The following is a 27,680-nucleotide window of genomic DNA, read 5'->3' as shown; positions in this document are numbered from 1 at the left end:
TCCAATCCTTCTTGGAGAAAGGACAAAATCCTAGGAATCCTGATCTTACTCCATGAGTAGCCTTTGGATTCGCACCAACAAAGATATTTACGCCATATCTTATGATAAATTTTCCTGGTGACAGGCTTTTGAGCCTGAATCAAGGTATCTATGACCGACTCAGAGAACCCCCGCTTGGATAAAATCAAGCGTTCAATCTCCAAGCAGTCAGTAACAGAGAAGATTTGGATGCTGGAACAGACCTTGAATCAGAAGGTCCTGTCTCAGTGGCAGAGTCCATGGTGGAAGAGATGACATGTCCACCAGGTCTGCATACCAAGTCCTGCGTGGCCACGCAGGGGCTATCAAAATCACCAAAGCTCTCTCCTGTTTGATTCTGGCAATCAAACGAGGAAGGAGAGGCAATGGTGGAAACACATAAGCCAGGTTGAACGACCAGGGTACTGGTAGAGCATCTATCAGTACTGCCTGAGGATCCCTCGACCTGGACCCGTAACGAGGAAGTTTGGCATTCTGACGAGACACAATCAGATCCAATTCTGGTGTGCCCCATTGCTGAATCAATTGTACAAACACCTCCGGGTGGAGTTCCCACTCCCCCGAATAAAAAGTCTGACTCCTGGGATATAGATTGCTGATAGATGGCAAGAGTGAGTATCTGCCCATCAAATTATTTTGGTAACCTCTATCTTCGCTAGAGAACTCTTTGTTCCCCCCTGATGATTGATATATGCTACAGTCGTGATATTGTCCGGCTGGAATCTTATGAATCTGGCCGACGCCAACTGAGGCCACGCCTGAAGCGTGTTGAATATCGCTCTCAGTTCTACAATATTTATCGGGAGGAGAGCCTCCTCCTGAGTTCACAATCCCTGTGCTTTCAGGGAATTCCAGACTGCACCCCAGCCCATTATGACCCATGCTGGCCTGTGGAAACACATTCCCTTGGACAGATGATCCTGTGACAACCACCAAAGAAGAGAATCTCTGGTCTCTTGGTCCAGATTTATCTGAGGGGATAAATCTGCATAATCCCCATTCCACTGTTTGAGCATGCAAAGTTGCAGTGGTCTAAGATGCAAGCGAGCAAAAGGAACTATGTCCATTGCCGCTACCATTAAGCCGATTACCTTCATACACTGAGCCACTGACAGGCGGGGAATGGAATGAAGAGCTCGGCAGATGGATACAATTTTTGATTTCCTGACCTCCGTCAGAAAAATTTTCATGTCCACCGAATCTATCAGAGTTCCCAGGAAAGGAACTCTTGTGAGAGGGATAAGTGAACTCTTTTTTACGTTCACCTTCCACCCGTGAGATCTAAGAAAAGCCAACACGATGTCCGTGTGAGACTTGGCTAGTTGGAAAGTTGACGCCTGGATTAAGATATCGTCTAGATAAGGTGCCACAGCTATGCCCCGCGGCCTTAGAACCGCCAGAAGGGACCCTAGCACTTTCGTGAAAATTCTGGGAGCTGTGGCCAACCCGAAGGGAAGAGCCACAAACTGGTAATGCTTGTCCATAAAGGCGAACCTGAGGAACTGGTGATGATCTTTGTGGATAGGAATGTGTAGATACGCATCCTTTAAGTCCACGGTGGTCATATATTGACCCTCCTGGATCATTGGCAAAATAGTCCGAATGGTCTCCATCTTGAAGGATGGGACTCTGAGGAATTTGTTTAGGATCTCGAGATCCAAAATTGGTCTGAAGGTTCCCTCTTTTTTGGGAACCACAAACAGATTGGAGTAGAACCCCTGCCCCTGTTCTGTTTTCGGAACTGGGCAGATCACTCCCATGTTATATAGGTCTTCTACACCGTGTAATAACGCCTCTCTTTTTGTCTGGTTTACAGACAATTGAGAAAGATGGAATCTCCCCCTTGAGGGAGAATCTTTGAAATCTAGAAGATACCCCTGGGTTACTATTTCTAAAGCCCAGGAGTCCTGAACGTCTCTTGCCCAAGCCTGAGCGAAGAGAGAAAGTCTGCCCCCCACTAGATCCGGTCCCGGATTGGGGGCTACCCCTTCATGCTGTCTTGGTGGCAGCAGCAGGCTTCTTGGCCTGTTCCAAGTCTGGTTAGGTCTCCAGACTGACTTGAATTGAGCAAAATTCCCCTCTTGCTTTGCGGCAGGGGAAGAGGTAGAGGGATCCCCTTTGAAGTTTGGAAAGGAACGAAAATTATTTTGTTTGGTCTTCATCTTATTCGTCTTATCCTGAGGAAGGGCATGGCCTTTCCCTCCAGTGAGGTCTGAATTGATCTCTTTCAGTTCAGGCCCGAATAGGGTCTTACCCTTGAAAGGGATGGCTAAAAGCTTAGCTTTTGATGACACATCAGCAGACCAGGACTTAAGCCATAACACTCTACGCGCTAAAATGGTAAAAGCTGAATACTTCGCCGCTAATTTAGCCAATTGAAAAGCGGCATCTGTAATGAAAGAATTAGCTAGCTTGAGAGCCCTAATTCTATTCAGAATATCATCTAATGGGGTCTCAACCTGAAGAGCCTCTTCCAGAGCCTCGAACCAAAAAGACGCTGCAGTAGTTACAGGAACAATGCACGCTATAGGTTGGAGAAGAAAACCTTGATAAACAAATATTTTCTTCAGAAGACCCTCTAATTTTTTATCCATAGGATCTTTGAAAGCACAACTGTCCTCAATAGGTATAGTTGTACGCTTAGCCAGGGTAGAAATAGCTCCCTCCACCTTAGGGACCATCTGCCACGAGTCCCGCACGGCATCCGATATGGGAAACATTTTCTTAAAAGTAGGAGGGGGAGCGAACGGAATACCTGGTCTATCCCACTACCTAGTAACAATTTCCGAAATCCTCTTAGGGACCGGAAAAACATCAGTGTAGGCAGAAACCTCTAGGAATCTCCATTTTACACAATTTCTTTGGAACTACAATAGGGTCACAATCATCCAGAGTCGCTAAAACCTCCCTGAGAAATAAGCGGAGGTGTTCTAGTTTAAATTTAAAAGCCGTCATATCTGAATCTGTCTGAGGGAACATATTTCCGGAATCAGAAATCTCTCCCTCAGCCAGCAAATCCCTCACCCCCAATTCAGAACATTGTGAGGGTACATCGGATATGGCTAATAAAGCATCAGAGGGCTCAGTGTTTGTTCTCACACCAGACCTACTGCGCTTCCCCTGCAACCCAGGCAGCTTAGATAAAACCTTTGTGAGGGTAGTATTCATAACTGCGGCCATATCTTGCAGGGTGAAAAAATTAGACGCACTAGAAGTACTTGGCGTCGCTTGTGCGGGCGTTAACGGTTGTGACACTTGGGGAGAATTAGATGGCAAAACCCGATTCTCTTCTGACTGAGAATCATCCTGCGACATACTTTAAGTAGCTAAAATATGTTCTTTACAATTTATTGACCTTTCAGTGCATGAGGGACACATTCTAAGTGGAGGTTCCACAATGGCTTCTAAACATATTGAACATTGACTTTCCTCAATGTCAGACATGTTGAACAGGCTAGTAATGACTACAAACAAGCATGAAAATACTTTATTTAGTGAATAAAATAATCTTAAAAAACGGTACTGCGCCTTTAAGAGAAAAAAAGCATACACGTGCTGCAAAACTGCCTAAACATGCACCAAATTTTTAAAAATTTTGTTTGTAGACACAATATAAATAGTTAAGAATTTTAACATTTAACCCCTTAATCTGCAAACCGGATCGAAAATAGGCCCAGATCCGGAAAAAAACACCCTTAGCACCTTGCCACAGCCCTGCTGTGGCCCTACCTGCCCTCAGGGATCGAAAATGTGTGGTAAAAGCTTCGATTTGGCCCAAAACATACACCAGGGCCCTCAGGAGTTAAGCTTGCTGCTTAAACTAACTGCGCATCTGATGCGCGAAAATAGGCCCTGCCCATCTCACTCTATGTCTCCTCAGCCTTAAAGAACCGCACCAGAGCGGTTATAACTAGCCATGTGGGTTCTGAGACCCAAAAGTTAAGCCATGTGTGCCCTCAATAAGTTGCCCAAAACGTTATTGCCCACAAAAACGTTAAAGCACTCCCAAATAAAAAAAAAGTTTGCTCACAAACATTTGCAATTCAGTGTCAACCATATTAGTAATTGGCCCCATATGCAAGCTAAGTAATGCCCTTCTTTTAGCTCTAGGATTACTGCTTACCCTTACCCTCCTGGGTTAAATGTCAGCCTTTCTGAAATACACAGTCTCTCCAGAAAAATATGACTGAACATACCTCACTGCTGCATAGCATGAAACCGTTCCTCACACTAAAGTTTCCTGTACTCCTCAGCTTCTGTGGGAACAGCAATGGACCTTAGTAACAAATGCTAAGATCATCATCCTCCAGGCAGCAGTCTTCATCCATCTGCTGCCTGAGAGTAAATAGTACACACCGGTACCATTTAAAATAAACTCTTGCTTGAAGAAACTAAAAACTAATATTTTATCACCTCTTTCACTTTACTCTTCCTAGTACTCAGAGTAGGCAAAGAGAATGACTGGGGGGTGGAGCTAAGGGAGGAGCTATAAAGACAGCTCTGCTGTGGTGCTCTTTGCCACTTCCTGTTAGCAGGAGGATAATATCCCACAAGTAAAGGATGAATCCGTGGACTTGTCTTACCTTTATAGAAGAAATATATGTATACATTCACTGTCTGAAGACAGATAAAACTCAATAAAATTTTTGAAATAAAAAAAATTTGCTTCTGCACTATCTTTATTATAAGTTATAAAATTATACGGTTTTTAATGGCCCTTTAATTTATGTATTAAATATTTCAAATACAGTCTCTCATACACCCATTCCAAAACCATGACCATTAATATAGAGTTGTGCCCCCCCCCCCCCCCCCACACACACTTTTGTGGCTATAACAGCTGCATCTCTTCAGGAAAGGCTTTCCGCAATACTTTGGAGTATTTGTGGGAATTTGAGCCCAACCAGCCAAAACAGCTTTTATGTGGACAGGCACCGATTTTGGACTAGAAGCTCTGGTTTGCAATCGATATTCCAATTCAACCCAAATGTGTTAAGTGGGGTTGAGGTCAGGGCTCATTCAAATTTCTCCACACCAAACTTGTCAAAAAATCTTCATGGACCTCACTTTGTGTAAAGGAGCACAATCATGCTGAAACAGAAAAGGACCTTCCCCAAACGGTTACCACAACATTGGAAGAAACAAATGGTCTAAAACGTATTTGTATCCTATTGCATTAATGGGACAGTCTACCCCAGAATTGTTATTGTTTCAAAAGATAATCTCTTTATTACCCATGCTCCAGTTTTTCATAACAAACACATTAATATACTTTTTACCTCTGTGATTGCACCTTGTATCTAAGGTTCTGCAGACTGCCCCCTTATTTCAGTTCTTTTTCAGTGCTAACTCCTAGGTAACTCGACAGGAGTGAGCACAATATTTTCTATATGGCACACATGAACTAGTGCTGTCTAGTTGTAAAAAAGTCAAAATGCACTGAGGCGACCATCAAGGGGTTAAAAATTAGCATGAGAGCCTATGTTTAGCTTTAATCAAAGAATACCAAGAGAACAAACTAAATTTGATGATAAAAGTAAATTGGAACATTGTTTAACATTTTTGTACATAACTTATTAAAAAACATAACAAAAAAAACCCCAAAACTGGTAAAATTGCCTTTATTTATTTTACTTTTTTGGATTTATAGAGTTCAGTGTTCACAGATTTGCATTATATTTCAAATAATAGTTTGTAAAACTCAACAATATTATGAGAATATGTATGCACAAATCACCAGTGTGCTACAAAACAACACTTTAGGATTAGTGTTAGGGCACAATAAGTGGTTTCCTGACTATCACTGGGGGGAAAAACTCAGTAACAGTAAATATAATCTGTTAGGTTAGTTTCAAACCACAGTAAATGTCTGTATAAAATTTAGATCAACCTTAATGATTCATGTCTAGATCCCTTCTAGTTGCAGCCAATCCAGTTAATAATCCACAAATGAACTGGTGTGTACAGGTAAACCTGGGCATTTTACTTAAAGGAACACTGAACCCAATTTTTTTCTTTCGTGATTCAGATAAAGCATGCCATTTTAAGCAACTTTCTAATTTACTCCTATTAAATTTTCTTAATTCTCTTGGTATCTTTATTTGAAAAGCAAGAATGTAAGTTTAGAAGCTGGCCCATTTTTGGTGAACAACCTGGGTTGTTCTTGCTGATTGGTGGATACATTCACCCACCAATAAACAAGTGCTGTCCAGGGTGAACCAAAAATTGGATGGCTTTTTAAAAACGAGAGATAGCAAGAGAACAAAGAAAAATTGATAATAGGAGTAAATTAGAAAGTTGCATAAAATCATATGCTCTATCTGAATCATGAAATAAACTAGGTTCAGTTTCCCTTTAAACAAGCCTGGCACTGGCAAACTAAAATGGTATTCATGGTTTGTTCCCCAACTATGGAGAGAAATAGATTAAGGTCTAGAACAATGAAAAAGTTAACAGAAGCAGGATAAAGAAAATTAGAACACAGATTAAACCAATGGGAAGGCATAGTTTGCATGAGACATATAGGTGCTAAAAGGAGAGGAAGAGGAGCATGAATATAAAATATAAAGAAACTGATGATGAATTATTACAGAGAAATAGTCTAGAAATTAACTTAATAGGCTTAAAAATGGTACAGAGCAGTATAAAATGTTGAAATAAATCTGCGATTATTGCATTTGCTATACAAATAATCATTTGTAGTTTAATTTTAATATGTGCTATGTCAATACTGATAAACCATGAAAACATTGTTTAACGGGACATGAAATCTCTTGTTTTCTTTATGATTCAGACAGAACATATAATTTTAAACTACTTTATAAATATTTAAATAATCAATTTTGTTTCACTCTCTTGGTATCCTTTACTGGAGTAGCAACGCACTACTGGGAAATGAAGAACACATCTGTAAGCCAATGACAAGAGGCACATTTGTGTGCAGCCACCAATCAACAGCTAGTAGCTCCTGAGCCTACCTAGGCTTGCTTTTCATCAAAGGATACAAAGTGAACAAAGCAAACTAGAAAGTTGTTTAAAAATGTATGCTGTACCTGAATAAAGAAAGAAAAAAAGATAAAGGGTTTTATGTCCCTGTCCTTTTAAGATCCATAATTTCTGAACAGGTTATGTACACCAGGGGCGTCCACATAAAGTCAATCAGGGCAGTCAACTGACTAGAATTACAAGATCATGCTGCTTAAAAAGTGAAATTTATTTAGCCGCTACTTTGATTAGATCACCTTTGTTAAAAGATCATTGCCGTTTTTTGATCAAAAAGGACCATTTTAAAACACCCTTGGTATTCACAATTAATAGGAATTATGAAGAATGCATAATAAGACAGACATAATAGCACAAATGCTAAAAAAGAAATGTCATGGCATAAGATTTAAGAAAACACAGATACAGAACTTCAAACATTCAAGAAACAAAAAGCACTAACAGAAGCTGATTTTGTACCGCATGTTCAAAACTGGGCAAAATCAGAACATATTTATATTAGATTGACTAATCAAAGATATGGTTTTCATGAAATATGGATCACAAAACAGGCTGTGATGCAGGTAAAGGATATTTTTTATGAGAACATTAAAAAGAAAATTAATCACAAACTAGTTAAAGGGTCAGTAAACTCAGAGGATGTAAAAGCTAACGCTAACGTCTTCTATATCCTTATAATCTAACCGCATTGTTAATTTTGACAAAAAATAAAATTGACATGTTTTATTAAATCATAAGTTTTGCAGCCTAACCGTTACTCTATGTCCATTCTCCAACCCCTCCACGGCATCTCCAATGTGGGAGGTATAGACCAACTCTGTACTTCCCACATGCAAATGATGTGACTCACATTTAACCTCCCACTATTGGTCACTCACGCTCCTCAATCTAGTATATGCAATCTTGGAAGCATCGAGCGCTTGACGTGAACTTATGATTTTGGGCATGCGCAGAACTAGGAATAGCGGAACCCAGAAGCAGATGATGTCATCGTGCGCGCGTTCGCATAGCAGGTACATAGCGCGACCGATATCAACATTATTGGATGAATTGGGATTCTTCCAATATATTGAAAAAAAGCGGCGGTCATGGAGGCGGACAGTGAATACACAAGTGGTACAAGTTTAAGTTGAAAATAGATAAGATAAAAACTGTTATTTAAACATTTGATGAATTAAACATTGGTTAAATACATGTTGCACATGTAATTTTGACTGTGGAAATTCGGAGTATACTGTCCCTTTAAGACCAACATAGTCCATATAAATGTTAAAATATTTTGTGATAAATCTAAATTTATCTTGAATCTAGACCAAAGGTGCAAAGGCTTTAAGAAGTTATCCCCACCTGAACATCTTTTTGTTATGGCACTAGTATATATACAATTGACACTTTATAAACAAATGCGGCTATACCAGCATAAAACCAAGATCTGAAGATGATGTCAGTTTTGTGGCTCTATGAGTGATGGAAATATAGAATAGTTCAAGTAAAATTGTAGTGTTCCTCTCACTATTAACCCTCTGAATCTCTCTGGCTTGGAACCTTGAAATTAAACTTAGCTGTAGCAAAAAAATAATAATATTAAACACATAAAAAGAAAAACCCAGAAACGTGTTCCTATTTTATAAATGGCAAAAATATTGAATAATTTTGTTCAGGTATTAAAAAAAAATTAGTTTTAGTTTAAACAATAAAAAAGGTCAAGTGCACACCTATGGGAGATGGAAGCATTTTAAACAAGTTAATGAAATAGTTTTCCCATAATGTTTAATTAGATAATCTGGTATGTTTTACAATGCTTGCCCAAGTTTCTAAAAATGTCAGTTCCGTTCCCATTCAGAAACACTTTAAAAAAAGGGCCATTAAAATAGACTGCTATAAATATAATATCCACCCATATTTTAAAATGGTTTGTAAGGGACTGGTGCTTTCTCAAATGGAAGAATAACAAAATAATTCATATAATTTATATTAAAAAAAAATCTGGGGTTTTGTTAGTAAACAAATGTCGAATATAGCATCTGCCAATGGCATTTGGCTGTTGAGGAGCCAGACTTTTTCTTGTGAAAGTGCAACATACTAAGATGTGGATTTGCCTCTGGCAGCCGCGTTATTCAGCATTCCTTTCCTAACTAAACCATTAAATGAACATGCCTAGTTCTAGTCATAAACACATTTTAGTTTAAAAAAAAATAATACATATTGGCTTGGTGAATGTGCAACAAACAAGCTTTTCAGTACAGTCAGTACTTTGAATCACTTTCATAATGTAAAACAAAAATCATAGCAGTTTTAACTCCACACACAACTGTGACCAACATAAGAGACTTTTTTTGGTGGATTTTACTAGTATCAGAAAATGTCTAGGTTATATTGTTTCTTATTTAATAGTACACTTGCTTACACAGTACAGCACCTTCCAGAAATCATGGAGAATGCATTAAATTATAAACCAAGTAAAGATATAAAAAAAAAAAAAACTCATCCAAAAGGCTGCATTGGTATCAACCAGAAATTCAATTCCATGCATTAAAAACAAATGGCATTCTCCAGTGAGAAACTAGAAATTGTTTGCCACACATCTGTCATTCAAAACAATAAGTAATCACTTCAAACTCATACTAACTTACAAATGTCACTTTTTGTTCAAAACAAACGATTTTGAGTTACATACAAAACACGCTTTTCTGAAAACATATTACCAAAGGCTTAGTACAATGCTGAAAATGTCATCAGGGACCACTACAGTTCACTATTTCAGTACTTCTCTTCTGGCTCATTTTAAATTGCTCCTCCTACGCACAGACCTTTCAGAGTATTATAACCTATAATTATTAAAATGGCTTATTTTCTATCAACAAAGTTAAGAAATGCAAAGCTGCACAATTCTTACAAAAATCTAGCGCTGTGTTTTATTACTTTGTATTTGTGGTCATCTATAAGCTAAAAAGAATAAGTGTTGAAAAAATGTACTTTTCTAAAATAAATATATTACTAAGTTCATGTTCTTACTAGTAGATAATCTATTCACACACAATTTTGTTCAAGTGGTTTGTATTTGCTAATTTGTTAAAAGTTAATTAACAAATGCATTTTTTATGTAAATTTCATAATTATGTAATATACATAATTCTATTTTATACTTCTCACTCCGGTAGCTGGAAAATAAAAAGTTAAAAGAAAAGGCGTTTAAATAATCTTGGCAAAGATAATGAAAAAGACTGAAATTCCAGATAGGATCAAGTTGTAGAAAAAAAAAATAATAAAATATATATATATATATATATATCAAAATTTATTTGGAATTAAATTTTCTAAAATTGTGCTAAGTAGCAGCTAAAATGATAGAACGCTTATGTAATTTAAAGAACGTTCCAGGTCATATTAAAGGAAGTCACTTGGCTCTAGCATTTACTAATTTTCAATATAGAATGATTAAAAGTGTTAGGAAAGTATTTAAGCGTTTCTGAATTAAAATACTCCAATGCTCTCCTGGGTATGAAAAAAAACTGAATGTAACACATGCTTTGTATGCACCAATCAGCTGCTTATTCTGTAGGTTGACATAAATCTGTAATATTTTTATTTTAGACATTGTATTTGATTATTCTTTAATAAAGATGAATTGATCACAATATGTAGAGAGAGAAAAACAGAATATGGCCTATATCTTGTCAACCTCTTGTTGTTAGAGACACATACATTTTGTGTGATATACTGTTAGCTCCCGATATCAGGGATAAGTATAAAAATTTGCCTAAGGTGCAAATTCAGAAGCCATACTAACATTCTGAATTAGCGTAAAAGTCACCATTTTATGAAAAAGAGGACTTATTAAAATTAATTTAATAAATCACAGATGAAAAATAATGATGATTTATATATTTTTTATTAACAAGTAAAAATAAAAAAAATGTTGGAACCAGAATATCATTTAAATAATTATTTAAATAATGTGAATTATATAACAAATTAAAATGTACCGGGAGATTTATAGTTTTAGTTCTTTGGCTAATTCAGGAATAAAGCTTTATTTCAATAATTTATATTAAGGCTAATTTGGACATTGTTTAAAGGACCAATGCAAACTGAAATGCTTTTAAGTTTGTAAAACTAAGTGGAATATATATATATTTTTGTTGAATCAATGAAAAATCATGAGAGACCATAGGTATGATTATTCTAGCAATTTATCAAATAATTCTATTAATAGATACTTCAGAGGCAATCATTGTCAACGTTTTCACTACAAGATGGTAGTGGACACTTCTTAGATAATTAAAATTTAGCTAAGCCAATGGTTGAAATAACAAATCTTCCACAAAACAACACATCATACTTAATAAAAAATAAATCGTTATTTTATAAAATATCAAAATGTATTAACTCCAGAAATGCAACAGGACTAATTCTTATCTAAAGTATTACAAAACAACACACAAATAAGGAAGTGATACCGGATTTCCATGCTCCTACACAAAACTGATAAAAAGATATTAAAAGGTAAAAACTAAGTTACATTTCTTGTAACACTGCTAGTAAATTTTTTGCCAACAATTTTAATGTTTTCCATTCCATTTTGAACATGCGATACCCACAGCTTCTGATGCTATATGAACATGATCAAAAATATATATAAAAAATATATATAAAGAGCCTCTTGCTGTTGGAGACACATACATTTTGTGTGATATACTGCTATCTCCCTATATCAGGGATAAGTATAAAAAGGCAAATGACTCAACTCAATATTGGACTTAACACTTCAATGATCTAACAATATTCTAAACAACATTGTCAAAGCTGTGAATAGCTTCTGAAAGTCATGAGTGGTTAAAGTGTACATGAGTATATATTTGAGACAGTTGTCAATGACAAAACAGAGCTTATCAATACTCAACATGTAAAATGTCTATGCGCTATTTAAAGAGAGTAGTCAACTCTCCACAGAAAACATGAAAAGTTGTTTGACCTCCTTATTCCATAATAAATCTGATAACATTGTTTATTATGTTTAATTTTAAAAAAAAAGTAAATCCACCATTATCTGGTTATAACCAATTTGTTGTGTTCATAGGTTTTGGATATTTTGATCTCAGATATTTTAAATTTGCTGTTAGCTTCCAAGACATAAAGATGAGAGCAGACAGACAGCAAGTGGACATCATTTAAATATTTAATTAACTATAGGATTTTTCAAAACAAATTAAAACTCACAATTCAGAATTTACCCCTTTGTGAAATATTGCAAAAAAAAAAAAAAAAAAGAATATTGCTACTTTGAGGCAAGATATTTTTTCCTCCTAAAATTAAGCAAGCTTACAATTTCAAAAGAAAAATGGGTATATGACATTGGCCTGTTATAGATTACTCAATTGCTTTAATGTAAAATAAACAAAAACAAAATAGCAGTCGATGACTGTAATGAATGCAAAAGTCGACTAAAACAATTATTTGGTTTATTAATATACTTATTGTTACATATAATGCTCTAAAAATATTAATTTTACTGAACCATTTTTTAATGTATTTCAAAAAAGGATAAAAAATAAAATTAGTACGTTTAATAAACTCTATGATTAAGAGTTTTTCATGAGAAATCAAAACTTTAATCAAGGATTTCTCCATGCTCTACCCCTTAAAAGAAATATGTTCTTAGCTTGCTGTTTGTCATGTTTGGGCAAATCTGACAGATTCAATGCAATAGATAAAGAGGACATTAAATATTTTATATTTAAAAATAATAAAAAGCCACTTGAACATGTCAGGCTCTTGCTTTGTAGGATGATACACATAAGCTGAGTTAAGACTCCTAAGAGCTTCTTATGTTCCATTTGAGGAAAATGCAACGTGCAGAATTTTGAAGACTTCCAGACGTGCAGAAACTCCTCTGATGTTGCTTAGAAAATAAACTTCCCAATATGGGAGGTACCATTCTTGATTAACTGTTTATTCGGCTGTCTTCTTCTGCATGTCGTTCTATGTGCCCTACAGCATCCTGGGAGAAAATAAAATAAGGAAAGTAATTCTGTAAGTTATAACCAAACAGAGAAACAAAACACTTTAACGAAAAGGTAACTTGCACATATCATGAATTTTCTTTTTTTCTGCATGTAGGATGTGTCAAAATCTTTATTGCTGTACTCAACACATGTTGGTGCACATAAATTCAAATACAGTATATGAATTTAGTTAGGGCTGCAACAACTAATCGGTAAGATTGATCATAAAAATAGTTGTCAAAGAATCTCGTTATCAATTAGGTGGTCAGCGATTAGTTGGTTAATTGCACAGTACCAGCTGCTTCAATCCGATGAACTCCTGCACATTGTATTGTGCAAACATTTTAATTTTTTTACATTTTTTTCTATCCGATTAATCGGATGATTATTGTCCGATTAATCGGATAGAGAAAAGATTAAAAAAATAAATAAATTCAATTTTTTTTGCACAATCTTAGTTGCAGTAGATCATCATATTAAAGCAGCTGGTGCTGTGCAACTGACCAACTAATCGCTGACCACCTAATTGATAATGAGATTTGTTGACAACTATTTTTATGATCAAACTTACCGATTAGTTGTTGCAGCCCTAAATTTAGTTTAATCAACAGTTACATTTTAATTTCTGTACATAAGATATATATATATATATATATACACATACACACACACATATACCAACCAACAACATTTCCATTGACAACCCATCTGCCCCTGCTGCCTCTAAACTTCTTTCACTAATATATTCTTTCGATCTCTCACAAGCCACCCTATTCCCTACTCACCATGATGGACACTCCATCGACCTGGTATTTTAATCTCTTTGCTCTATATCTGACCTAACCCATTGCCCTTTTCCCATTTCAGATCATCACCTGGTTACCTATATAATGAATGCAACAGCTAAACCCCCTTTTCCATCCCGCCCCCGCAGAAATCTACACACTGGATCCGCTCCAATTTTCAAAAATCATTCAAGATCTCCTCCCTCACACTTCCACTATAACCTGCCCTGATTTCGCTACAGCCCACTATAACAAAACTCTCTCCTCAACTGCGCAAAACATCACACCGTCAGTTACAACCCTGGCACTCTCAGCAAACACGCTATATGCAAAAATGCACCCGGTACTGCTGAGCGTGCCTGGAGAAATACTCATTCTGAACCTGATTTCATACACTATTAGTGTATTCTTCATTCATACACTTCTGCCCTTCATTTAACCAAGCAAACCTACTTCTCTTCTCTCGTGGGGAGAGATAGGGTTGCTGCTCCAGCAAAAGGGCATGAGACACGGAGCCACTGCTAGCAAGAATCCTCTAAGCAGACAAAAAATCACCGCCCTCAGTGACAGCGTGTATGCTGAAAATGCACTGATTGAAGGGTGCAAGCCTGGGTAGAGCAGAGAAGCTCAATGTATCACAAGTAAATGGAAAAGGCAGCACTCCAATGATCCGTAGTTAAAACAAAGATTCTTTATTGATCCAAAAGTAAAGACAATCTCACACAGAGTGATTTCATGGTAGGAGGGGGGTCCTGACATGTTTCGTGCAGTGCGGTACTTAATCTTCTCTCATATCTACTCGACTCAAACACTAAATGATTCTTCTCCTCTACCCACCTGCTCCACCACCCCTCTCTGTCTTTAGTGCTCAAGACCTAGCAGACTACTTTTTAAACAAAACACGTACTATCCAAAACATCCCAACACCAACCTGCAAGCTTCCAACAACAGGCCCAGTTACTCCCTCTGTATTTTCCATCCAGCCGCTGAAAATGAAGTCTCTTCGCTACTTTCTTCCACATGCCTCACTACCTGCCCGCTCGACTCTATCCCTTCCTATCTAATACCCCAACTGTCTTCCACCCTCACTCGTGCTTCCACTCAATGTTCAACCTCTCTCTCTACCGGTTTATTCCCATCTTCTTTCAAACATGCAAAGGTCACTCCCATACTCAAAAAAAAAAAAAAAAAAAACCTCCCTTGACCCTAACTCTCCTAAAAACTACCACCCCATATCATTGCTTTCACTAACAGCAAAACAAATCGCCTAACCCACTTCCTTTTCACCAACTCCTTGCTTGACCCACAGTAATCTGGATTCCGCCCCACTCACTCAACTGAGACTGCCATTTCCAAGGTTACTAACAATCTTCTTTCTACTAAAAGTAATGGCCACTACTCCATAATCATCTTACTTGACATCTCAGCTGCCTTCGACACAGTTTACCACCCCCTCTCCTCCTACAGACCCTTAGCTCTTTTGGCCTCTGACACTGCTTTCTTGGATTAACTTTACCACAGGTCTTTTTCTGTGTCATTTGCTGGTGACGACTTCTCTACAATGCCTCTGTTGGAGTACCTCAAGGATCTGTTCTGGGTCCTCTCTACTCTCCTCCACTTATACTTCTTCACTAGGTAAACTTATCAACAGTTATGGCTTCAAATACCACCTCTATGCTGATGGCACCCAGATCTACCTCTGCACCCCCGCTCTCTATCCCTCTGTCCTTTCTCAAGTCAGCGACTGCTTATCTGGTATTTCTTCCTGGATGGCATCTCACCACCTAAAGATTAACATGTCCAAGACTGAGCTCCTAATCCCCCCCTCAAGTTCTACGCCAACTTCTGACTTTTCTATCTCTGTTAACAGCATCACCATCTCCCCAAGTGCGCTGCCTCTGAGTTACACTTGGCTCAAATCTATCCTTCGTCCCCCACATCCAATCGCTTTCTTCATCCTGCCGCAACCACCTACGCAATAATTCAATGATCCGCCCTTTTCTGAGCGCTAACACCACAAAGCAAATAATCCACTCCCTTGTTATTTCCCGACTTGACAACTGCAATAACCTACTTACTGGCCTTCCTCTTTCCCGCCTCTCCCCCCTTCAATCCATCTTAAATGCCACTGCAAGGCTAATCCACCTTTCCCGTCACTCTGTATTTGCTGCACCTCTCTGCGAGTCCCTTCCTTGGCTCCCCATTCACAGCAGAATTAAATTCAAAATTCTCAACCTTTCATACAAAGCTCTCACCAACGCTGCTCCCCACTACCTATCCTCACTAATAAACAAGTATACTCCAGCCCGCCCACTAAGATCCAACAATGACCTGCTCCTTGCATGTCCGACTATCACCTCTTCCCATGCTAGACTGCAGGTCTTCTGTCGTGCAGCACCTACCCTTTGGAACACTCGTCCTGTCAGGCTTTCCCCTAATCTTTCTTCTTTTAAATGCTTCCTGAAAACTTTTTTGTTCAGAAGAGCCTACCACCCAACTCAATAATACATTTATTTCACTTACCTAACATTTCCCTCATCTAACTCTGCATTAATATCTTTCTCAATCTTGCAGTCCTCACCTCCTGCTTCCCAACCTCCTACCCTTCTAGATTGTAAGTTCCCACGGGAATAGGGTCCTTAATTCCTCCTGTATGTGTTTAACATTTTGTCTTGTCTCTTACAAGTTTTAGAACATTGTTTTATCTAAATGAATTGTACCCATGGACAGCACTGCGGAATATGTTGGCGTATATATATATATATATATATATATATATATATATATATATATATATATATATATACACACACAGTACATATACATACACACACACACATATACATATATACATAAACACACATTTAACTTCTATTATCAAATTTTAGATTTTCTATTGGTACCTTTTGTTGATAAGCAGGGACATAAGCACAGGAGAATGCACATGTCCATAGAACTATGGCCTCGATTTATCAAGCCTTTTGCCTCCCTTCGACTGCAGGTTCTCAAGGTAATTTTGTGATTGGCTGTTCAAAAAAAAAAAAAAAGGGCAGCGAATTGCTGCCCGCCAGAGGAGAGCTGGGGCGGACAGGGACGAATATGTACGCCCTGTCTGCACTTGCTTGATAAATCGAGCCCTCTACGGCACCAATTGTGTTATCCATCTGCAAGAGCACTAGATGGCAGCACTATTTCACACATACATAGTTTCACGGGAGGTACACAGGAGGTTTCTCACACATAGTGCACGTGACCATATAGATTGCGTAATCTGATCTACAATTGGTACAGGAACTACAGTTGTACACCTTATGAGTATTGGCAGATTGGAATACCTTACTTGTATGGGTACGGTCACATGCTGTACAGCTTCGAGTACCACACTTAGTTGCACGTAAGCCAACTACTACCCTTACAAGGTTTTCTCAAAACACCTTGTAAGGGACACCATGTTACCTATGGTAATATTTTTCTTTGAGACAAATTGACAACCTTTCTCAATCACTTTCTTGAGATGTTGATCTGCTCTCAAAATTGGGAGATTTTTCCTAATGATGTTACAGATACTATTGTATTGGCTGTTATATGGTGTCACTTTCTTGACACTACCTTTCCTTATTTTATAAGGTAATTTAGGTTTAAGGAGATCCTCCCTAGATACGCTAGTCACATCCTTGTAAGCTCTCATAATACTCTCTTCTGGATACCCCCTTATCCTCAATCTGTCTATTAAGGCTCTACTCTCCCTTTGGAATGTGGCCTCTTCTGAACAATTACGTTTTACCCTGATCCGCTCACTCTCTGATCCCGCCCACACAAACAGAAGGAATCTTAGACAGGACAGAAAAGACCATTCAGAATGCAACATTAAAATTGCCTGTAGCACATGGGTAACATTTCTACTACAAGGGAACTATCCATATACTTTATTTCCTACCTGTTTGGACCCTCTTCGAGATGTGAAAAATGCATCACAGTTTTTCCATCTACACTTCAACGACTGGAAGTTTGGATTTGTGTGATCAGTGAGTAAATGTTGCTTCAGATGGTCTACAACTCCAAATATGAGCGAGCAACCATGCCACTACAGAAATAAAAAAATTAAAAAAAAAAAAAAAACATTTTGTACAAAAATTTTTTATTTTAAAGGGACGTGAAACTCAATGTTAATCTTTCACAATTTAGACAGAGCCTGATATTTAAATTTTTTTATTTTTTTATTTATATTTTCTAATTTTAGATGTACTCTTGGTACCTTTTGTTGAAATGCAGGGATGTAAGATCGGGACATGTCTGTAGCACTATATGTAAGCAGTTTTTTCATCCATCTGCAAGAGCACTAGATGGCAACACTATTTCCTTTATACATGTGGTGAGGGTCAACAATCCATTACTCCTAGATATTATCTTTCCCTACCACGAGAAGGCAAAGCACTGTATAAAAACCCCTCCCACCTCACAGGCACCTTAGTCTCGTCTTTGACCCCACTTGTGGTGGTTGAAGAATGAAGATGTGCATTTGTTTCTACAGAAGAAGTGTTTCAGTCTATGTTGAAGTCGGTTTTACCCTTAGAGTACAGTGTTTGTCAGAGGGATGTATGTGGGGTATGGTTCAGGTCTCAGGTCACAGACCTTCCATAATTGATTGCAGGGACTTGTCTTTTGCCTTCTATGGATCTACAATATACTCCTATTCCATATATATAGCATCTGACTGGCTGCACCTACTCAAACACACACACATATATATATATATATATATATATATATATATATATATATATATATATACACATACACATACATATATATATACACACACATATATATATGTGAAGCAGGTGATTTGATCCTGGTACAGCTCTGCATCGGAGGAAGCGCAAACACAGCTGTATTCTGAGTGAGTCGGTATGTACTTGGAGAGGTGAGCTGCAAATAATGTACCACTGTGAAAGTCTTAGGAAGTACCGCTTAACCATCATTGACTGTATTCTCTGTTTAACATTTGTTAAAGACTAACAGATTAAGCAAGCTGTACTAACTTTCTGAGCTGTCTGCTTTAAGTATCTTTTGCTTCGCTACTGACAATCTTTGAGTCTTACTTATCAAGACCTACCTATAAATTCAATGACATAACTGATGCATGCAAAGATTTTCAAGCCAGCACCAGCAGTTTGATATGACCTCTTGCTAGTATATTTTTTGCAGAGCTGCAGTTGTTTGTGTATTATGTAGAGTTTGGTGATTCAATAAAGTATAGATGCACACGGTATTAATGAACTTAACATTTGTTGAGTGTATCTGTATTGTTTGAATAAAAGTAATTGGATTTCAATAGTGTGCATCACTGCTTTCTGTGTTCATCCTCGACCTATACATATTACCAGGGGTATTTTGAATATGGGTGAATGAGTTGTGCTGGACTAAGTGTATTTCTCAACCTCTTTTTTTCTTTTAAATTTTATACAGCATTACCCCCTTGCACCAAAGCTGCCAACGACATTTTTGGCCTCTTTGTAACTGAACCCTTTTATTATTTCCTAACTACAGCTGGTATAATTTTTTTCATATATATATATATATATATATATATATATATATATATATATATATATATATATATATATATATATATATAAATATAAATAATACTTCTGATTTGCCTTGGATTAATTAACCAAAATTTATTTGGAATTAAATTTTCTAAAATTGTGCTAAGTAGCAGCTAAAATTATAGAACGCTTATGTAATTTAAAGAACGTTCGAGGTCATATTAAAGGAGGTCAATTGGCTTTAGCATTTACTAATTTTCAATATAGAATGATTAAAAGTGCTAGGAAAGTATTTAAGCGTTTTTGAATTAAAATACTCCAATGCTCTCCTGGGTATGAAAAAAAACTGAATGTAACACATGCTTTGTATGCACCAATCAGCTGCTTATTCTGTAGGTTGACATAAATCTGTAATATTTTTATTTTAGACATTGTATTTGATTATTCTTTAATAAAGATGAATTGTTCACAATATGTAGAGAAAAAAAACAGTATATATATATATATATATATATATATATATATACACACATACATATATATATATATATATATATATATATATATATATATATATATATATATATATATATATATATATACACACACATATATATATATATACACACACACACACATATAACAGAATTTATGCTTACCTGATCAATTACTTTCTCCAACGGTGTGTCCGGTCCATGGCGTCATCCATTACTTGTGGGAATATTCTCCTCCCCAACAGGAAATGGCAAAGAGCACAGCAAAAGCTGTCCATATAGCCTCTCCTCAGGCTCTGCCCCCCAGTCATTCGACCGACGGTTAGGAGAAAAAAAGGAGAAACTATAGGGTGCCGTGGTGACTGTAGTGTATATAGAAAAAAAATTGTTCAAACCTGATTAAAAAACCAGGGCGGGCCGTGGACCAGACACACCGTTGGAGAAAGAAATTTATCAGGTAAGCATAAATTCTGTTTTCTCCAACATTGGTGTGTCCGGTCCACGGCGTCATCCATTACTTGTGGGAACCAATACCAAAGCTTTAGGACACTGATGAAGGGAGGGAGCAAATCAGGTTACCTAAATGGAAGGCACCACGGCTTGCAAAACCTTTCTCCCAAAAATAGCCTCCGGAGAAGCACAAGTATCAAATTGTAGAATTTGGCAAAAGTGTGCAGACAAGACCAAGTCGCTGCCTTACATATCTGATCAACAGAAGCCTCGTTCTTGAAGGCCCATGTGGAAGCCACAGCCCTAGTAGAGTGAGCTGTGATTCGTTCAGGAGGCTGCCGTCCGGCAGTCTCATAAGCCAATCGGATAATGCTTTTCAGCCAGAAAGAGAGGTAGCAGTAGCTTTTTGTCCTCTCCTCTTACCAGAGTAAACGACAAACAAAGATGAGGTTTGTCTAAAATCCTTTGTTGCTTCTAAATAGAACTTTAAAGCACGGACTACATCTAAATTGTGTAACAAACGTTCCTTCTTTGAAACTGGTTTCGGACACAGAGAAGGAACAACTATTTCCTGGTTAATATTCTTGTTGGAAACAACTTTTGGAAGAAAACCAGGCTTAGTACGCAAAACAACCTTATTTGAATGGAACACCAGATAGGGTGGATCACACTGCAAAGCAGATAATTCAGAAACTCTTCTAGCAGAAGAAATAGCAACCACAAACAGAACTTTCCAAGATAGTAACTTGATATCTACGGAATGTAAAGGTTCAAACGGAACCCATTGAAAAACTGAAAGAACTAAATTTAGACTCCAAGGAGGAGTCATGGGTCTGTAGACAGGCTTGATTCTGACCAAAGCCTGTACAAAAGCTTGTACATCTGGCACAGCTGCCAGTCGTTACGCATCCTTTAAATCCACGGTAGTCATATATTGACCCTCCTGGATTGTAGGTAAAATTGTTCGAATGGTTTCCATTTTGAACGATGGAACTCTGAGAAATTTGTTTAGAATTTTTAAATCCAGAATTGGTCTGAAAGTTCCCTCTTTTTTGGGAACTACAAACAGGTTTGAGTAAAACCCCTGACCTTGTTCCACAGTTGGAACTGAGTGTATCACTCCCATCTTTAACAGGTCTTCTACACAATGTAAGAATGCCTGTCTCTTTATTTGGTCTGAAGACAAGCGAGACATGTGGAACCTTCCCCTTGGGGGCAGTTCCTTGAATTCTAGAAGATAACCCTGAGAGACTATTTCTAGTGCCCAGGGATCCGGAACATCTCTTGCCCAAGTCTGAGCAAAGAGAGAGAGTCTGCCCCCTACTAGATCCGGTCCCGGATCGGGGGCTACCCCTTCATGCTGTCTTGGTAGCAGCAACAGGCTTCTTGGCCTGTTTACCCTTGTTCCAGCCTTGCATTGGTTTCCAAGCTGGTTTAGCCTGGGAAGCGTTACCCTCTTGTCTAGAGGCTGCAGAGTTAGAAGCCGGTCCGTTCCTGAAATTGCGAAAGGAACGAAAATTGGACTTATTCTTAGCCTTAAAAGGCCTATCCTGTGGGAGGGCATGGCCCTTCCCCCCAGTGATGTCTGAAATCATTTCTTTCAATTCTGGCCCAAAAAGGGTCTTACCCTTGAAAGGGATATTAAGCAATTTTGTCTTAAGATACATCCGCCAACCAAGATTTTAGCCAGAGCGCCCTGCGCGCCACAATTGCAAACCCTGAATTTTTCGCCGCTAATCTCGCTAATTGAAAAGCGGCATCTAAAATAAAGGAATTAGCTAACTTAAGTGCGTGAATTCTGTCCATGACTTCCTCATATGGAGTCTCCATATTAAGCGACTTTTCTAGTTCATCAAACCAGAAAAACGCCGCCGTAGTGACAGGAATAATGCACGAAATAGGTTGGAGGAGGTAACCTTGCTAAACAAAAATCTTTTTAAGCAAACCCTCCAATTTTTTATCCATAGGATCTTTGAAAGCACAATTGTCCTCAATGGGAATAGTTGTGCGTTTGGCTAGGGTAGAAACTGCCCCCTTAACCTTAGGGACTGTTTGCCATGTGTCCTTCCTTGGGTCGACCATGGGGAACAATTTCTTAAATATAGGAGGAGGGACAAAGGGTATGCCTGGTTTCTCCCACTCCTTATTCACTATGTCCGCCACCCTTTTAGGGATCGGAAAGGCATCAGGGTGCACCGGGACCTCTAGGAATTTGTCCATTTTGCACAATTTTTCTGGAATGACCAAAGAGTCACAATCATCCAGCGTAGTTAGTACCTCCTTAAGTAAGGCGCAGAGATGCTCTAACTTAAATTTAAACGTCACAACATCAGGTTCTGCCTGTTGAGAAATTCTTCCTGAATCAGAAATTTCCCCCTCCGACAAACCCTCCCTCACTGCCAATTCTGACTGGTGTGAGGGTATGACAGATAAATTATCATCAGCGCACTCTTGCTCTACTGTATTTAAAACTGAGCAATCATGCTTTCTTTGAAATGCTGGCATTTTGGATAAAATATTAGCTATAGAATTATCCATTACAGCCGTTAATTGTTGCATAGTAACAAGCATTGGCGCACTAGATGTACTAGGAATCGCCTGAGCGGGCATAACTGGTATTGACACAGAAGGAGAGGATGAAGAACTATACCCACTACCTTCATTTGAGGAATCATCTTGGGCAACCTTATTAAATGTGACAGTACTGTCCTTACTTTGTCTGGACGCCATGGCACAATTATCACATACATTTGAAGGGGGGACCACCTTGGCCTCCATACATACAGAACATGTTCTATCTAAAGGAACAGACATGTTAGACAGGCTTAAACAGGCTAATAATGCAAAAAAACATAATTTATGTAAGAACTTACCTGATAAATTCATTTCTTTCATATTAGCAAGAGTCCATGAGCTAGTGACGTATGGGATATACATTCCTACCAGGAGGGGCAAAGTTTCCCAAACCTCAAAATGCCTATAAATACACCCCTCACCACACCCACAATTCAGTTTAACGAATAGCCAAGAAGTGGGGTGATAAAAAAGTGCGAAAGCATATAAAATAAGGAATTGGAATAATTGTGCTTTATACAAAAATCATAACCACCCCAAAAAAAGGGCGGGCCTCATGGACTCTTGCTAATATGAAAGAAATGAATTTATCAGGTAAGTTCTTACATAAATTATGTTTTCTTTCATGTAATTAGCAAGAGTCCATGAGCTAGTGACGTATGGGATAATGATTACCCAAGATGTGGATCTTTCCACGCAAGAGTCACTAGAGAGGGAGGGATAAAATAAAGACAGCCAATTCCTGCTGAAAATAATCCACACCCAAAATAAAGTTTAATGAAAAACATAAGCAGAAGATTCAAACTGAAACCGCTGCCTGAAGTACTTTTCTACCAAAAACTGCTTCAGAAGAAGAAAATACATCAAAATGGTAGAATTTAGTAAAAGTATGCAAAGAGGACCAAGTTGCTGCTTTGCAAATCTGATCAATCGAAGCGTCATTCCTAAACGCCCAGGAAGTAGAAACTGACCTAGTAGAATGAGCTGTAATCCTTTGAGGCGGAGATTTACCCGACTCAACATAGGCAAGATGAATTAAAGATTTCAACCAAGATGCCAAAGAAATGGCAGAAGCTTTCTGGCCTTTTCTAGAACCAGAAAAGATAACAAATAAACTAGAAGTCTTTCTGAAAGACTTAGTAGCTTCAACATAATATTTCAAAGCTCTAACAACATCCAAAGAATGCAACGATTTCTCCTTAGAATTCTTAGGATTAGGACATAATGAAGGAACCACAATTTCCCTACTAATGTTGTTAGAATTCACAACTTTAGGTAAAAATTCAAAAGAAGTTCGCAACACTGCCTTATCCTGATGAAAAATCAGAAAAGGAGACTCACAAGAAAGAGCAGATAATTCAGAAACTCTTCTGGCAGAAGAGATTGCCAAAAGGAACAAAACTTTCCAAGAAAGTAATTTAATGTCCAATGAATGCATAGGTTCAAACGGAGGAGCTTGAAGAGCCCCCAGAACCAAATTCAAACTCCAAGGAGGAGAAATTGACTTAATGACAGGTTTTATACGAACCAAATCTTGTACAAAACAATGAATATCAGGAAGATTAGCAATCTTTCTGTGAAAAAGAACAGAAAGAGCAGAGATTTGTCCTTTCAAAGAACTTGTGGATAAACCTTTATCTAAACCATCCTGAAGAAACTGTAAAATTTTCGGAATTCTAAAAGAATGCCAAGAAAAATGATGAGAAAGACACCAAGAAATATAAGTCTTCCAGACTCTATAATATATCTCTCTGGATACAGATTTACGAGCCTGTAACATAGTATTAATCACAGAGTCAGAGAAACCTCTTTGACCAAGAATCAAGCGTTCAATCTCCATACCTTTAAATTTAAGGATTTGAGATCCTGATGGAAAAAAGGACCTTGCGACAGAAGGTCTGGTCGTAGCGGAAGAGTCCACGGATGGCAAGAGGCCATCCGGACAAGATCCGCATACCAAAACCTGTGAGGCCATGCCGGAGCTACCAGCAGAACAAACGAGCATTCCTTCAGAATCTTGGAGATTACTCTTGGAAGAAGAACTAGAGGCGGAAAGATATAAGCAGGATGATACTTCCAAGGAAGTGATAATGCATCCACTGCTTCCGCCTGAGGATCCCGGGATCTGGACAGATACCTGGGAAGTTTCTTGTTTAGATGAGACGCCATCAGATCTATTTCTGGAAGCTCCCACATTTGAACAATCTGAAGAAATACCTCTGGGTGAAGAGACCATTCGCCCGGATGCAACGTTTGGCGACTGAGAAAATCCGCTTCCCAATTGTCTATACCTGGGATATGAACCGCAGAGATTAGACAGGAGCTGGATTCCGCCCAAACCAGAATTCGAGATACTTCTTTCATAGCCAGAGGACTGTGAGTCCCTCCTTGATGATTGATGTATGCCACAGTAGTGACATTGTCTGTCTGAAAACAAATGAACGATTCTCTCTTCAGAAGAGGCCAAGACTGAAGAGCTCTGAAAATTGCACGGAGTTCCAAAATATTGATCGGTAATCTCACCTCCTGAGATTCCCAAACTCCTTGTGCCGTCAGAGATCCCCACACAGCTCCCCAACCTGTGAGACTTGCATCTGTTGAAATTACAGTCCAGGTCGGAAGCGCAAAAGAAGCCCCCTGAATTAAACAATGGTGATCTGTCCACCACGTTAGAGAGTGTCGAACAATCGGTTTTAAAGATATTTATTGAGATATCTTTGTGTAATCCTTGCACCATTGATTCAGCATACAGAGCTGAAGAGGTCGCATGTGAAAACGAGCAAAGGGAATCGCGTCCGATGCAGCAGTCATAAGACCTAGAATTTCCATGCATAAGGCTACCGAAGGGAATGATTGTGACTGAAGGTTTCGACAAGCTGAAATCAATTTTAGACGTCTCTTGTCTGTTAAAGACAGAGTCATGGACACTGAATCTATCTGGAAACCCAGAAAGGTTACCCTTGTCTGAGGAATCAATGAACTTTTTGGTGAATTGATCCTCCAACCATGATCTTGAAGAAACAACACAAGTCGATTCGTATGAGATTCTGCTAAATGTAAAGACTGAGCAAGTACCAAGATATCGTCCAAATAAGAAAATACCACAATACCCTGTTCTCTGATTACAGACAGAAGGGCACCGAGAACCTTTGTAAAAATTCTTGGAGCTGTAGCTAGGCCAAACGGCAGAGCCACAAACTGGTAATGCTTGTCCAGAAAAGAGAATCTCAGGAACTGATAATGATCTGGATGAATCGGAATATGCAGATATGCATCCTGTAAATCTATTGTGGACATAAAATGCCCTTGCTGAACAAAAGGCAAGATAGTCCTTACAGTTACCATTTTGAACGTTGGTATCCTTACATAACGATTCAATATTTTTAGATCCAGAACTGGTCTGAAGGAATTCTCCTTCTTTGGTACAATGAAGAGATTTGAATAAAACCCCATCCCCTGTTCCAGAACTGGAACTGGCATAATTACTCCAGCCAACTCTAGATCTGAAACACAATTCAGAAATGCTTGAGCTTTCACTGGATTTACTGGGACACGGGAAAGAAAAAATCTCTTTGCAGGAGGTCTCATCTTGAAACCAATTCTGTACCCTTCTGAAACAATGTTCTGAATCCAAAGATTGTGAACAGAATTGATCCAAATTTCTTTGAAAAAACGTAACCTGCCCCCTACCAGCTGAGCTGGAATGAGGGCCGCACCTTCATGTGGACTTAGAAGCAGGCTTTGCCTTTCTAGAAGGCTTGGATTTATTCCAGACTGGAGATGGTTTCCAAACTGAAACTGCTCCTGAGGATGAAGGATCAGGCTTTTGTTCTTTGTTGAAACGAAAGGAACGAAAACGATTATTAGCCCTGTTTTTACCCTTAGATTTTTTATCCTGTGGTAAAAAAGTTCCTTTCCCACCAGTAACAGTTGAGATAATGGAATCCAACTGAGAACCAAATAATTTGTTACCCTGGAAAGAAATGGAAAGTAGAGTTGATTTAGAAGCCATATCAGCATTCCAAGTTTTAAGCCATAAAGCTCTTCTAGCTAAAATAGCTAGAGACATAAACCCGACATCAACTCTGATAATATCAAAAATGGCATCACAGATAAAATTATTAGCATGCTGAAGAAGAATAATAATATTATGAGACTGAAATAATGTGGAGACAAAAGCGACGCCCATATTTTTTGACGCCACATCCGGAACGCCGACATTTTTGGCGCAAAAGGACGTCAAAAAATGACGCAACTTCCGGCGACACGTATGACGCCGGAAACAGAAAAGATTTTTTGCGCCAAAAAAGTCAGCGCCAAGAATGACGCAATAAAATGAAGCATTTTCAGCCCCCGCGAGCCTAACAGCCCACAGGGAAAAAAAGTCAAATTTTTAAGGTAAGAAAAAAATGATTGAATCAAATGCATTATCCCAAATATGAAACTGACTGTCTGAAAATAAGGAATGTTGAACATTCTGAGTCAAGGCAAATAAATGTTTGAATACATATATTTAGAACTTTATAAATAAAGTGCCCAACCATAGCTTAGAGTGTCAGAGAAAATAAGATTTACTTACCCCAGGACACTCATCTACATGTTTGTAGAAAGCCAAACCAGTACTGAAACGAAAATCAGCAGAGGTAATGGTATATAAATAAGAGTATATTGTCGATCTGAAAAGGGAGGTAAGAGATGAATCTCTACGACCGATAACAGAGAACCTATGAAATAGACCCCGTAGAAGGAGATCACTGCATTCAAATAGGCAATACTCTC

At 38.2% G+C, this 27,680-nt stretch overlaps 1 protein-coding gene across 1 annotated transcript in view; it reads right to left on the bottom strand.

Annotated features, from left to right (window-relative positions):
* Positions 1–5,643: 5,643 nt before the first annotated feature.
* The window catches only part of ZNF106 (zinc finger protein 106), a gene marked incomplete in the record, with an annotated part of 238,420 nt that continues 216,383 nt past the window's right edge, over positions 5,644–27,680 (bottom strand). The window contains 2 exon segments of the mRNA XM_053697719.1: positions 5,644–13,042; positions 17,769–17,915. Coding sequence (XP_053553694.1) covers positions 12,986–13,042; positions 17,769–17,915 — 204 coding nt within the window.

This window comes from Bombina bombina, chromosome 1 (assembly GCF_027579735.1).
Source record: "Bombina bombina isolate aBomBom1 chromosome 1, aBomBom1.pri, whole genome shotgun sequence".
NCBI lineage: Eukaryota > Metazoa > Chordata > Amphibia > Anura > Bombinatoridae > Bombina > Bombina bombina.
Note: the sequence above shows the minus strand (reverse complement) of the source record. Positions and strands in the feature narration are given on the sequence as shown.